The sequence below is a fragment of the Mustela lutreola genome, chromosome 4 (genome assembly GCF_030435805.1).
Source record: "Mustela lutreola isolate mMusLut2 chromosome 4, mMusLut2.pri, whole genome shotgun sequence".
Classification (NCBI taxonomy): domain Eukaryota; kingdom Metazoa; phylum Chordata; class Mammalia; order Carnivora; family Mustelidae; genus Mustela; species Mustela lutreola.
Window position 1 is genome coordinate 179,592,258 of NC_081293.1, and position 14,266 is coordinate 179,606,523.

The 14,266-nt window shown below is 39.2% G+C and overlaps 1 protein-coding gene across 2 annotated transcripts in view; it reads right to left on the minus strand.

The window, feature by feature from the left end:
• Positions 1-14,266, minus strand: part of TNPO3 (transportin 3) — an 89,261-nt gene that overhangs the window by 38,709 nt on the left and 36,286 nt on the right. For both annotated transcript variants that reach the window (XM_059171813.1, XM_059171814.1), the window contains 4 exons: positions 8,206-8,349; positions 4,770-4,945; positions 3,940-4,078; positions 1,923-2,069 (listed from right to left, as the gene is read on the minus strand). In XM_059171813.1, the coding sequence (XP_059027796.1) occupies positions 1,923-2,069; positions 3,940-4,078; positions 4,770-4,945; positions 8,206-8,349 (606 nt within the window). The remainder of the gene's footprint in view (positions 1-1,922; positions 2,070-3,939; positions 4,079-4,769; positions 4,946-8,205; positions 8,350-14,266) is intronic.

Here is a 14,266-nt window from a genome sequence, read left to right on the forward strand (position 1 = left end):
TGCCTACTTGTGATCTCTGTCAAATAAATAAATAAAATCTTAAAAAAAAAAAAAAAAAGAAATAGAGAGATCATTTACATTTCATGCTTTCAATTGGGAGATGGTTAAGGGCATGTATAAAAAACTTTATCCATGACTATCTGGAAAACAGCCCTAATACTACTGAGAACTGCTGATCTAGTCCAAACTCTTTGCTTTAAGATGAAGAAATTAAAGTCAAAGAATGAGAAGGATATGACGGCTATCCTGAGATACGGAATTATAAAGTACCCCATAAGGACACCTGGGTGGCTCAGTCATCAAATATCTACCTCCAGCCCAGGATCCTAGGGTCCTGGGATTGAGCCCTGCACTGGGCTTCTGCTCAGTGGAAGCCTGCTTCTCCCTCTCCCATTCCCCATGTTTGTGTTCCCTCTCTCACTCTCTTTATGTCAAATAAATAAAATCTTTAAAAAATAAAAATAAGGGTGCCTGGGTGGCTCAGTGGGTAAAGCTGCTGCCTTCGGCTCGGGTCATGATCTCAGAGTCCTGGGATCGAGTCCCGCATCGGGCTCTCTGCTCAGCAGGGAGCCTGCTTCCTCCTCTCTCTCTCTGCCTGCCCCTCTGCCTACTTGTGATCTCTCTCTCTGTCAAATAAATAAATAAAAAATCTTAAAAAAAAAAAATAATAAATAAAATAAAAATAAAAAAATAAAGCACTCATATATCCACAAGTATAAGGAACTGCCACAAGGGAAAGGGTGCCAGGGAACTAGCAAAAGAAGAATGGGATCAAGGCAAGTACAGCCAACTGAAACCAGAGATCCTGCTCTTCTTTACCTATCAGGCTTCCATGTAAGATGTAGATGAAGATAGAACTCCTCAGTTAAATAACAAAAAAATAAAGGATGAAAACCCCTACACTAGACCATCGCTAAGATTCTTTGAAGACGCAAAATACCATGACTCAACAATGTTAACGTTAAACTGAAGAGAACAGAAACAGTTATATAGTTTTCACATCAGATCTAATTGTGAGCAATGAGAAAAAACTCTCTTCAAGTCTTGAGTTAGAAGAATTAGAACAACTAACCAACCAATCAAAACGATGCTGTAAGATTTAAGAGACTAAGCAAAGAACGAAAGTTAAAGAGTTTTCTAATAGACTATTTTCTTTTTTTTTTTAAAGATTTTATTTATTCATTTGACACACACACACACACACACAGAGATCACAAGTAGGCAGAGAGACAGGCAGAGAGAAAGGAAGAAGCAGGCTCCCCGGTGTGCAGAGAGCCCGATATGGGCCTCGATCCCAGGACCCTGGGATCATGACCTGAGCTGAAGGCAGAGGCTTAACCCACTGAGCCACCCAGGCGCCCTCTAATCGACTATTTTATGGTATTTCTAGTATGTATTCTTCTAAGCTAGTAGATGATTTCTCTATATTCTTTTTAAAGTTGGTTCTTTTTTTTTTTTTTTAAGATTTTATTTATTTATTTATTTGACACAGAGAGAGAGAAAAAAATTGCTAAATTTTTTTCATTTAGCAAATAGTTAAATGCTATTTCAATAGTCATCATTTTGCATAATGGTCCATCAAGCTGCAACATCCCAATTTGTGTAACTCTTCTTATATTGTTGTACGTGAGTTTATCCTTTTTTTACTTTACAGATAATGCTTTATACCTAAAAGAGCTATTTTATTCTCTTCAGCAGAATTACTTAAGGTGAATTTCCAAGAGAAGAACTTACTTCTTTCTATATAAGCCTTATACTCACTCTTCATTACACTGGTGTTGATTTCTTTAGTGTACGCTACAGAGTGACAGAAAACCTGCAAATTCCATTAGCTTTATTTTCTTATCTTTTTAGTTCACTTTTAAATTAGGACTGAAAAGAGAAGGAAATTAAGATCTGAAGAAGTGGAGAAGGGAACTTACATGGTCTGGTTCTAGCTGGCAGTGTCGAGCCAAGGCATGAAGCAGCCTCTGAATGTAAGCTTTGAAGATACCATGAATAACTTCATCATTAGTTTTGTACAAATGCTCCCCGAGTCGGTACCAAAAGTTAAAGGAAATTTCTACTACCTGTCAAATTGAAAAAGAGAAAAGGAAAAGAAAGTTAATTTTTTTTTTTTTTTAAAGATTTTATTTATTTATTTGACAGAGAGAAATCACAAGTAGTCGGAGAGGCAGGCAGAGAGAGAGAGAGGGAAGCAGGCTCCCTGCTGAGCAGAGAGCCCGATGCGGGACTCGATCCCAGGACCCTGAGATCATGACCTGAGCCGAAGGCAGCGGCTTAACCCACTGAGCCACCCAGGTGCCCCAAGAAAGTTAATTTTTGATTCAAAAAAGGAATGACATATGAAGACAGTTACGATAACTGGAAGTAGAGTCCCTCTTTAGCTGATAACTTCTCCAGCAGCAGAAAGGATTCTGAATTTAGAGAAACAGATACAGAAATGGGAAGTCTCTTTTAAATATTTTTTTCTCAAATTGAAAATCATTTCAGGGGCGCCTGGGTGGCTCAGTGGGTTAAAGCCTCTGCCTTCGGCTCAGGTCATGATCTCAGGGCCCTGGGATCGAGCCCCACATCAGGCTCTCTGCTCGGCAGGGAGCCTGCTTCCCCCTCTCTCTCTGCCTGCCTCTCGGCCTGCTTCTCTGCCTACTCGTGATCTCTCTCTCTCTGTCAAATAAATAAATAAAATCTTAAAAAAAAAAATCATTTCATGTTTGAGATTAAAACACCTCTTGACAGGGGCGCCTGGGTGGCTGAGTCAGTTAAGGGGCTGCCTTCGGTTCAGGCCTAATCCCAGGGTCCTAAGATAGAGCCCCACATGGGGCTCCCTGCTCAGCTGAGTGTCCGCTTGTTCCTTTGCCCCACAACTCCATGCTTGTGTTTGAGCTCTGAGATAAATCTTTCTTAAAAAAAGAAGAAAAAGAAAAAATACCTCACTTCTTGATAGACAAACCATCTGCAAATCCCTGAACATACCAACCTTGTGTCATTTTTACTCACCTGCTTTCCTGAGTGGGACTGAAAAGGTACAAAAAGTCTGGGACTTTATCCACAGCTTATCTTACTTATTGCACTATTTAAAGGAGTGATAATGATTACACAGTGAACACTGGGAATACTACTCCCAGAAATGTTTTGTGTTTCATCCAAATTTAGATACCCTCATGAGATCAAGTCAAACAAATAAACATTATTTGAATGTTTTTTATTTGAATAAGAGAAAAAGAGGTACAGGGCTGTGTTCCTCCCTAATAAGAGAGGCCCTATCATCCTTTCCCCATCAAAGATCCCAAACAGACCTATTTAAAATAATACCCAACTTGGGAGTTCTTTCTCACTTCTTATACTATTAAGAGGAGGTAAAACTTCTTGAATACACAAGAGTTTAAAAAATCTAGCCAACTTTTTAAAGAGGTAGTGTGTTGTAGAGATTTTGGAATAGAGTAGACTTTTAAATCCTTTCAATCCCTTTCTCATTCCCACTCACAATTTGGAGAAAAAATTCTGGGTATTAGGACTGGTACAGTTAAGATTTTATTGGTTTTGTCTTGTTTTTAGCTACAACTACGAAGTTCTAAAAAGAATAACTGGACCTAGAGAGGGGGCTCAGTTAAAAGGTAGGAAGCTTTCTTCCTAATGGGTTCCCTGAGGTGCCTATACCAGTCAGCCCAGCTAACTAGGTAAGAAAATAGAGAATAGAAATTTTTTTTAGAATTAGAATATTTAGAAAATAGAAAAGATTCTATGGAATAGAAAAACCCAAACATAATTTAGAAAGAAAAAACTCTAATACAGAGGAAACAATCACATCACACTAATTAAATATAAGACTATAGTCTCCCACAAATAAAAAGCTATGACACAAGGTGTCAAAGGAATATAGGTAATACGCAACATACAACGTAGAGAAAAATGGGTTTAGCATAATATAAACACTACCTCGTATTGAGGATGTCCTGCACAAATAAGCAGCAGTTCCAGAGTTCGTAGGTCGCCAAGACCTTGGCCTGGAGTACAAACAATTTTTTCAAGAAAAGTTTCACATAGTTCAGTGAAAATACGGCAGTAATTCAGAACTCTGCAGATGAAAGAGTAATGAGAGTACCGAGTCAGAAATCTGTATATGTACATACTCACAGACATACTTAAATAAATAAAAGGATCCTCAGCCTAAGGGACATGTAGTGATTATTAGCTATGCTGTATCAGAATCTCCCTAACAGCCACTTTTTCTTATCATATATGTTTATACATATAAGCAAATGACTCATAAGTCAGTTCAAATTCTCAATTACTAAAACATATGAATAAAATCCTTATCAAGGGACGCCTGGGTGGCTCAGTTGGTTAAGCAGCTGCCTTCGGCTCAGGTCGTGATCCCAGCGTCCTGGGATCGAGTCCCGCATCGGGCTCCTTGCTCAGCAGGGAGCCTGCTTCTCCCTCTGCCTCTGCCTGCCATTCTGTCTGCCTGTGCTCGCTCTCTCCCCCTCTCTCTCTCTGATAAATAAATAAAATCTTAAAAAAAAAAAAAAAATCCTTATCAAATTACACTTGATACTCTGAAGTTCATCCCTAATTCTTAGAGCCTTTTTCTTTGTGAGTGGAAAAATTACTACTTTCTATGATTTCAACCTCTCCTGCATCCATTTTCCACTCCAGGTTCAGTCAAGAACAGAGCATCTTTAGGATGTGGTGTCTGTATTTACCCAGAGTCATTAAAAAATCATGAAGGATGGAATCCAGTGCTACTGCCTTAAATAATCACTCACTTGTCTAAATCTTCACGTGCCACAGCCATGTGATAAGCAGTCTCCAATGTTAGGACTCCTTGAAAAAGCTGCATGGCTAATGGCAAGTTAGTCTCCACATTCTCAATGGCATAGAGAGCTGAGCACACACAATCTGAAGCAGCTTCATGTAGGTTGGATGAGGTCTTATCCTGTTGCTGGGAAATGGCAGGAACAGGGAAATAAGATGAATGATCATTAAGCTGTAAACCAAGTGCTAGCAAAGCAATTATAGCCTGTTTCTGAACATGTACTTTAAATGCATAAAGCCTAAAAGGTCATGTCCTTCAACCAGATAATATTCATCAGTCTTCCCTGTCTATTTCCTTATATGCCAAAAAAATCAGCCTTTTTGTACCCCATCCAGTCACATGACTTCTAAAAATCCATGGTGGGTCCCCCCCACACACACACACCAGCCCCTCCAAATGTAATGCAATGTGTTCCCTACCCTGTTTTAGTCTGTGAAAATCTTTCCCATCCTTTTTTGATATTCAAGTACTATTTAAAATGAAAGGGTCTGGGCTGTTTGGGTGGCTCAGTTGGTTAGGCGCCTGACTCTTGGTTTCACCTCATGTCATGATCTCATGGCTTGTGGGACTGAGCCCCACGTTTGCTTCCATACTCAGCGCCAAGTCTCCCTGGGATTCTTTCCCACCCCCTCCCCCTCTGATTCTCCCCTCCCTGGCACGCATCCTCGTTCCCTGAAATAAATTAGTAAATATTTTTTTAAAAAATAAAATGAAAGGGTCCAACAAGTCTCAAATACCCACACCTACCTAACATATCATCATATTTCAGAATACCAAGGTTCAATAGAGATTCTTAAAGCTTCTGGGAATGAGAGAAGGTAACTTTGAAAGGAGCAAATCAGTTATTTAGATTCTCATTAGCAATGATGCCTGCCAGTATATGAGAGAGAAAAACCTTGGAAATCTTGAAAGAAAATTGAACCTAGAACTCTATACCTAGTTAAACCGCCAGTTAAGAATAAAAGCAAAATATAAATATTTCTCAGGAATACAAAAACTCGAAGTTTATTTCCCACATATCTTCCTGAGGAAGGTATCTGAGGACATTCAAAAAACAGTTAATCCAATCCAGAAGCATAGTAAAGAGAAGTTTCAGAATGACAGCTGGAAAGTACATCTCAAGAACAACTGGGACAAATCGGAGTAGAGTTCAAACAGTGAGACCTTCAGGGTTTCTATTTAGAAGAGTACAGTTGAGAGAATGGATAAATTTAGTGAAGGCATATTAATCTTAGATGAATAATAAAAAACAAGGATATTTAGAATCGTGGGAAAGGAGCGATACAAGCAATACAAGGATAAATGCAAATTATTCATTAGATTATTCTTAGGTTGACAGGTGGATTCAAAAATACTTATTATTATTACTCTGTTTTAAAAGTTAAGTAAATGTCCATATTTATTCTTTTTTTTTTTTTAAGATTTTATTTATTTATTTGACAGACAGAGATCACAAGTAGGCAGAGAGGCAGGCAGAGAGACAGGAGGAAGCAGGCTCCCCGCTGAGCAGAGAGCCTGATGCGGGGCTCAATCCCAGAAGCCTGGGATCATGACCTGAGCCGAAGGCAGAGGCTTTAACCCACTGAGCCACCCAGGCGCCCCTCCATATTTATTCTTTTGTATATATATTCAGCATTACATTTGTAAAAGCTTTAAAAAAAAAAAAAAAAAAGAACTATGGGAGAAAAGGCTATATATCTGTAATAGAGATGTGGTCTAAATATAAAGCAAGCTAAAATATGGCACAATTTTGAATCACTGAATGCATGTAAGAATGAGAATATATTTGACTCTGACTCTAAAACCACACTTCTATTAGTGGCAGAGGAGTCCTGACACTGGATCAGTGGAGAAAATAATATAATCCTGTCACACTAGTTTGCTTGTTCCTTATCCTTAATTCCCAGAAGTAACCACTGCATTGAGTTTGACATGTATTCTAAGCTGCCCTCCCTTCATAGGTAATCAATCATATTCATAAATTTTTTAAAAGTTTTTAAAAAGATTGGGGCACCTGGGTGGCTCAGTGGGTTAAGCCGCTGCCTTCGGCTCAGGTCATGATCTCAGAGTTCTGGGATCGAGCCCCGCATCGGGCTCTCTGCTCAGCAGGGAGCCTGCTTCCTCCTCTCTCTCTGCCTGCCTCTCTGCCTGCTTGTGATCTCTCTCTCTCTCTGTCAAATAAATAAATAAATAAAATCTTTAAAAAAAAAAAGTTTTTAAAAAAATTTATTTAGAGAGAGAGAGTGCACATGCATGAGCAGGAGGGGCAGAGGGAGCGGGAGAGAGAGAATCTCAAGCAGATACCCCATGGAGCACAGAGCCCAAAGCAGGAGTCAGTCTCATGACCCTGAGATCACGACCTGAGCTGAAACCAAGAGCTGGCTGCTCAGCTGACTGCACCATCCAGGTGCCCCTCATATTCATAAATTTTTAAACAAAAATGGGACATTAATTTATTTATACTGACTACTCTTCCAAAGACATGAGACAAAATGAACAGCAAAACAATTACCAGAGTCCTAACTTTTCTGTCTTAGCTCCTGGTGCAAGAAAGCAACATAAATATACTAACAACAATCAAACACCAAAATGCCTCCTAGAAGAATGTGCTTTCCTTTTCTTTAATTCACAGCAAAATCAACCCATTATCCATTATCATGCTACCATCTTCTAAATAACAGTGCACCAGTATATAACCAGTACACACAGAGCTTCTATATTAATACGACTTCATGGAAGGAGATTCTCCAGGAAAATGAGACAATGTCACTCTCATCTCCAAAGACCTGATCAATATGTGCTTGAGACATTGTTGTTTCTTGTTCTAAAAACTAGTCTTATTCTATGCACTCACTCAGTCCTATCTACCAAGACAAAAGAATACAAAAAGAATGTATTACTAGATACCATTATTTTCAAAGCTTATGGAAAACATTCCCAAGTATATAAAAAGATACTACTTTTTATCCCATTTATCTCAAAAGCCTCAAATCAAACCTATACATACCCTGATGCTTAAGTAAACTATCACAACTACAAAGATAATATTCTGATCTGTAACTGTCTCAAAGACCCAATGACTATTATTCTATTTTTAAAACAAGAAAACCCCCAAAAAACCCAATGGTTTTTTACTTGTTTAATATGTAAATCATTGATCTACATGTAAAACTGCTTTCTTATTAAACTTAATTATATTCTATTCTGAGTATTAATACTCATACCTTCATTTGATATTTGGTGGTAAGGAAGAGACACTGCCACTTTCTTATTATACACCTTTCAATCACTATACAGAAATCTGAAAACACTACTATGTCCCAGAAGGTTAGTTACTACTGTGACTACATGGTAAAAATACGTTCATAAACAAAGCCATTACTTACCAAAACCTCAAAAAGAAGTGCTAGTAACTTATTGTTAGCCATGAAGTTACTGTCCAAAACTCCTAGATTAAACCAACTTCCTAAACAGCGAAAGACCTTCATAAGCATTTTCTCATCTGTTCCTGCTTTTTCTACACAGGTCATCTGAAAAGAAGGAAAAAAAAAGTTAAAATAATGCCAAACTTTGTATTTAAGCCATTATTACAATCACCTCTCAGGTATAATAATGAGAAGGAAAATAATACTAACAGTTAAGTGCTATTTTTTTTAAAAAAGATTTTATTTATTTATTCGTCAGAGAGAGATTAGAAGCATGGACAGCTGCAGGAAAAACAGGCAGAGCAGGCAGAGGGAGAAGCAGGCTCCCTGATGAGCAAGGAGTCCAATGGGAGACTCAATCCCAGGACCCTGGGATCATGACCTGAGCCAAAGGCAGACCCTCAATGGACTGAGCCACCCAGGCATCCCAAAAGTGCTTTGGAAGTACCAGATGGTGCTCTCAATACTCTTAATTCATTAATCCCCACTAAAACTACAGTCAGGTACTATCTCCACTTACTCAACTGGAAAGCGGAGTACACAGAGACTGTAGACCTGTTTCAGAAGTAAGGGTTTCTTGGATCCCTCTTCTGCATTAATGTAATCTCACCAAAGAAGTACCTTAAAGTAATATTCGCCTACACAGTTGATTTAATAGAAAAACAAGATAGTCCTACTATTGTATGTCCCCATATGAAAAGCTGATGTTTCAGCTTCTGCGCTTGAATACACCAGCAAATACACCATTCCACAGAAAGTGACACTACTATAAATATGGTAAGTTGATAAAAGAGATAAAATGAAAAGTCAGATGAAAACTCACTGTTCCTTGTTGCAAATTGTTTATGTGATGTATATTTTTTCCAAAGTAAAGTGTAATCCACCTTTTTTGGATTTAAAAAAATGTCTAAAAATAATTCCTACAAGCAATGGGTCAGAAACATCATAATTGCCATGGGGTTTGGGAGGCCTGTGGTGGAGGCATGGGATTATAGAATCCCACAGTGATCTAAATGTTGACTCTTATACTTCTAGGTAGCCATGCTCCTCCTATATTTACTGTATCAGGCAATTATGATTACGTTCTTCCCCATTAGTTTGAATTGTACTGAACTGAATTGAAATGAAAGAAGAAAAACAAGAATGCTTCAAGTACATTCATGGCAATCACACACATACTTGAATCTTTGAAGCTCTGGATGTGAAACTACACAACTGTTTTGGCCTTTATACTTCCTGAATGACATTTCAGTTTACTAAGATATGATGTTTACAAATGGAAGGACCAGACCATATATTCTAACTTCTGACTCAAACTTAAGGAACAGAATTTTGGAAAAAGCCTACATCTAAATCTAATTGCTTTGAAGAGAAAAAAAAAATTATGCTAATTAAATCAAACACATACCATAAAGCTTCAGAACTAAGAGAATGTTACCTTGAGTTCCTCTTTAAAAACTGTATTGTTAAGAACTCTGTCTCTTAAAACAAGGCCTCAAAGCTGAAACATAAATGCCAGAAGAGTTTTCCAGTAAAAATACAGCAGAGGTAAATAAGAATAGATCTTGAATTAACAAAATGAAGAATAAATGAAGGGAGAAAAATATATTAGAGGTCAGGCTCGGTTCAACTATTAGGGCAAGAAGAAGAATATTTAAAACTTTTAAAAGTTTAACACAATGTTTGGGAATGGCTCCATTCTAACAGACCACAAAAGTATAATACTGACAAAATGGGATGGAATAGAATGAGTAAGAGGAATGAGGGGGAAACAGCCAGCCTATTTTTCGTGCCAATTCTGGACTATTTCATTTTCAGCGTTCTGTAACATGACAAGCTATATGACAGAATTACAGACCTTTTTAAGTACCACCGGGACAAATTTTTCAGATTTCATTACAACAAATCAAGCTATTGTCTGTTGTCAATTATGAGGAAGTGTTAAGTCAAGCCTTGGAAGTCCAAGTGGCTGCTGCACTTGACCACTGATGCCTATGAGGACTGCAGTGTTGACTGGATTCTTTTGGCTTCAATTCAGTCCTTACAAAAAGAAAATAACAAGCTCAGGTCCCTTAACTCAAGTCATAGTCTGAAAACCAAAGCTTCCACAACCACTCTAAATGAGGTTCTTATTTTGTATAGCTCCAGGGCTGATATTCATACGCATAATTTGTGTGGCTTGCTAAATTATAAATAGCTGCATTCACAATCTCAACAAATTTCTCATGTGAAACTTAAGAAACTGTAAAACATGGAATTCTGAAACTTGAAAAAGAGACAACTGGTGTCTGGACCCTAATGGAACAGATAATCTTGAACTCCCAAATTACCGAGTCTCCCTTACCAGTAGATGTAGTGTGCCTTCCAGTGTCTGAGAAGAATAGGCTTCTTCAGTTTAAAAGCCCTGTAATAACCTCCTCTGAGACAGGTGCCTTCACAGGGGATGGGATGCCCAATCTCTTCAAGACTTACCACACCATTTCCTGTGCCACCACAACTATGGCCAAATCTTAGCATCTTCCAGGGGGGACAGGTATATACAAGAGGAAATAACTTATCAAGAAAACAATAACTTTGCTAACATGTATTTGAAGAAACCTGGGGAACACACATGGGAATGATTTTAAGGCTATCGGACCATGGGAGACTGGAATATACCACTAACTGAGCCAATCTCATTGACATGAATGTACTTCCTAGAGATTCTGGATTTAATGAGGACATGGCACCTCTGGGAAGTACCCAGGAAAATGAAGAGTACAAATATCTAGGACCTGGGAGCAAATCTGCACCTTCTTTTGCAGGTGATTATTCTTTTGAGAAACACCTTCTGGCTTGCTACTAAACCTTGGTAGAAACTGAACATATATCCACAGGACATCAGGTGATCACAAGGCCTGAGCTTCTCATCATGAACTGAGTATTGTCTGACCTACCTAAATATGGGCATGCATAACAGCAACCTATCATCAAACACAAACGGAATACAAGAAACTGAGTTCAAAAAGGTGTAAGAAAGCTGCATGTGCAGGTAGGTCAGATTCCTTTGACAAAAACTCTTCTTGCATTGATTCATTTCCCTCAATCCGTGCCTATTGCCTCCTGTCTCCTGGATGTTTCTTACAACCTAGATAACTAAAGAAGAAAACTCAAGCCCAAATTACAGAATGATGTATACAACATGCTGGTACCACCTGAAGGTGGATAGCTGCAGAATTACAGACCCAGTGTAGGACAGTGAAGGGCAGTGAAGGACAGTTAGAGACAGTGGTTGTAGTGAAAGGACAGTGGTTAAAGGAAAATCCTAAAGGGCAGAACTTCAAGCAATATAATTGGTTGTCCACCACATATGGAGGAGAGGTGCCCAAAAACATGGATCTATACTTATTTATGGACAATTTTCAATGATTTGGACGACCAGATATTTGGAAGAAGCATGATTAAAAGTTTGGTGACAAGGAATTTTGAGGCACAAGTATGTATGAATGGTATATAAATAGGCACAGACTGGAGAAATTTCTGTCCTGTGCGAATACCCACCAAAAGATATCTACTACAGAGGAATCTTTCAACGACAGATGGACAAAATGAGAAACTGTAATGTCAGTCTCTTTCCCCAGCCACCTTGCTCAAGAAGCTCATAAACAAAATGGCCATAGTAGCTAGGATAGAGGTTACACAAGGATTAACAAGGACTTCCACTAAGTAAGTTAAAAACTACTGATGAGTGTCAAATCTACCAACAGCAGAGACCAATACTGAGTCCCTAAAATGGCACCATCTACCAAAGGACCAGGCTGATTGATTACATTGAACTTCTATCACAAAGGAAGCAGAGAGTTGTCTGGAAGAACAAGACTCATAGGAAGAAAGAGACTTTTTTTTTTTTAAGATTTTATTTATTTATTTGTCAGAGAGTGAGCGAGCACGAGCACAGGCAGACAGAGTAGAAGGCAGAGTCAGAGGGAGAAGCAGGCTCCCTGCGGAGCAAGGAGCCCGATGTGGGACTCGAACCCAGGACGCTGGGATCATGACGTGAGCCGAAGGCAGCTGCTTAACCAACTGAGCCACCCAGGCGTCCCGGAAGAAAGAGACTTATATGTTGGATATGGATTTGCCTTCCCTGCTTGCAGTGCTTCTATCAGCACTGTATTAATCACAGTCTCACAGAATGCTATATCCAGTCATGATGATGGCATCATGTGTAATCCAGGAACTCATATCAGAATAAGGGAAATACAGTAATGAGTAACTCTAACCTCTGTTGGGAGATTTTGGTCCCCAAGAAAGGAAAGCTTCTACCCGGAAATACAAGCATGATGCAAGTGAACTGGAAAATAAGTCAACTATCTGGACAATATGGGCTTTTTATGCCACTGAACCAATAGGAAAAAAAGGGAGGGGGGTGTTAATCTGTAAGATGGCAGTTACTGATCCCAATAACCAAGGAAAAACTGAGTTCCAGGGTGCCTCATTTGATTAAGCATCTGCCTTTGGCTCAGGTCATGATCCCAGGGTCCTAGGATGGATCCACGCGTTAGGCTTCCTGCTGTTTCTCCCTCTCCCGCTTCCCCCGCTTGTTGTGTTCCCTCTCTGTCTCTCTGTGTCAAATAAATAAATAAAATCCAAAAGGAAAAAGAAAAACTGAGTTCCTCCTACACAATCAAAGCAAAGAGTTCTGTGTGGAACCCACAGAATTTTCTAGAGAGCTTCTTAGTACTTCCGTGCTTAAAAATAATTGTTAATGGAAACCTACAGAAGCAACAACCCGAAAAGGCAGGATTATTGAGAGCTCATACTCTTTGGGAATGAAAGTTAGGGTCACTTCAAAGAGTAAAGAACATCAACCAGCTAAGATTCTGATCAACGCAGGTGTCTTAGTCTATTCAGGCTGCTATAACAGAGTACAATAGGATGGGTGGCTTACAAACAACAGATATTTATTTTTTTACCGATTTAGAGGCTGGAGAAGTTCAAGATCAATGTAATCCCTAGATCCAGTGTCTGGTGAGGACTGGCTTCTTGTTTGATAATCAAGGACCTTTCCTCTATGTTTACACATGACATAAGAAGGAAGGGAGCTTTCTGGGGTTGGGGTCTCTTTTATTAGGACACTAATCCCATTCATGAGGGTCCCATATTCATGACCTAATCACCTTCCAAAAGCTTCTTCTAACACTACAACGTCAGGCACTAGGTTTCAACATATAAATATATAAATTGGGGCTGGGCATACACACAAATATTCAGTTTACAGCAACATATAAATTTTGGTGGGGGGAAAGGGGAGACACACAGATATTCAGTCTATAGCATCAAGGGAAAGATGAAATGGGTTGTGCAAGAAAGCCATACATATGAATTATAGAACTCCTGTGATAAATACATACATGAGGGCTGTAGTAGCTTTGCATATTTCCTCTTTGCTTGTTATGCCATTGCATACGAGTTGTTTTTTTTTTTTAAGATTTTTATTTTTTTGAGAGAGAGAAAGAGTGGGAGTGCACACTAGCAGGGGAGAGGAAGAAGCAGACTCCCTACTGAGCAAGAAGCCCATTGCAAGCTTCAATCCCAGGACCATGAGATCATGAACTGAGCCAGGCAGATGCTTCACCAACTGATCCACCGAGGGGCCCCTGCACACGAGTTTAAATGTATGTAAAAGAGTTAATCAAACAGAAAGCTAAGCGAGTCGAACAGGAAGACTAAGGCTGGCTATAGATATACTGTGTCCCTGCACCAAATTCACCCTTTTAGACTACTCTGTAAAAATGAATCTGGGCCCTTTAAATATTTTTTCCTATGCCAAGCAGCACTGACTTTTTGTCAGAAGGCCACAGGAGAGAAACAAGAGGAAAGGAGTTCTGCTTCCCAGTGTTAGCGTGCTCACTTGGTAGCCTTCTACAGAACATGCAGCTCCTCCAGCCCCAGACTCGTATTTCCTCTGGTGCCTGCCTCCTGCAGGGCACTGGCCACCAGGTTCCCTGGCATTTCCCCCACTCTCTCCAATGGATTTATAGCA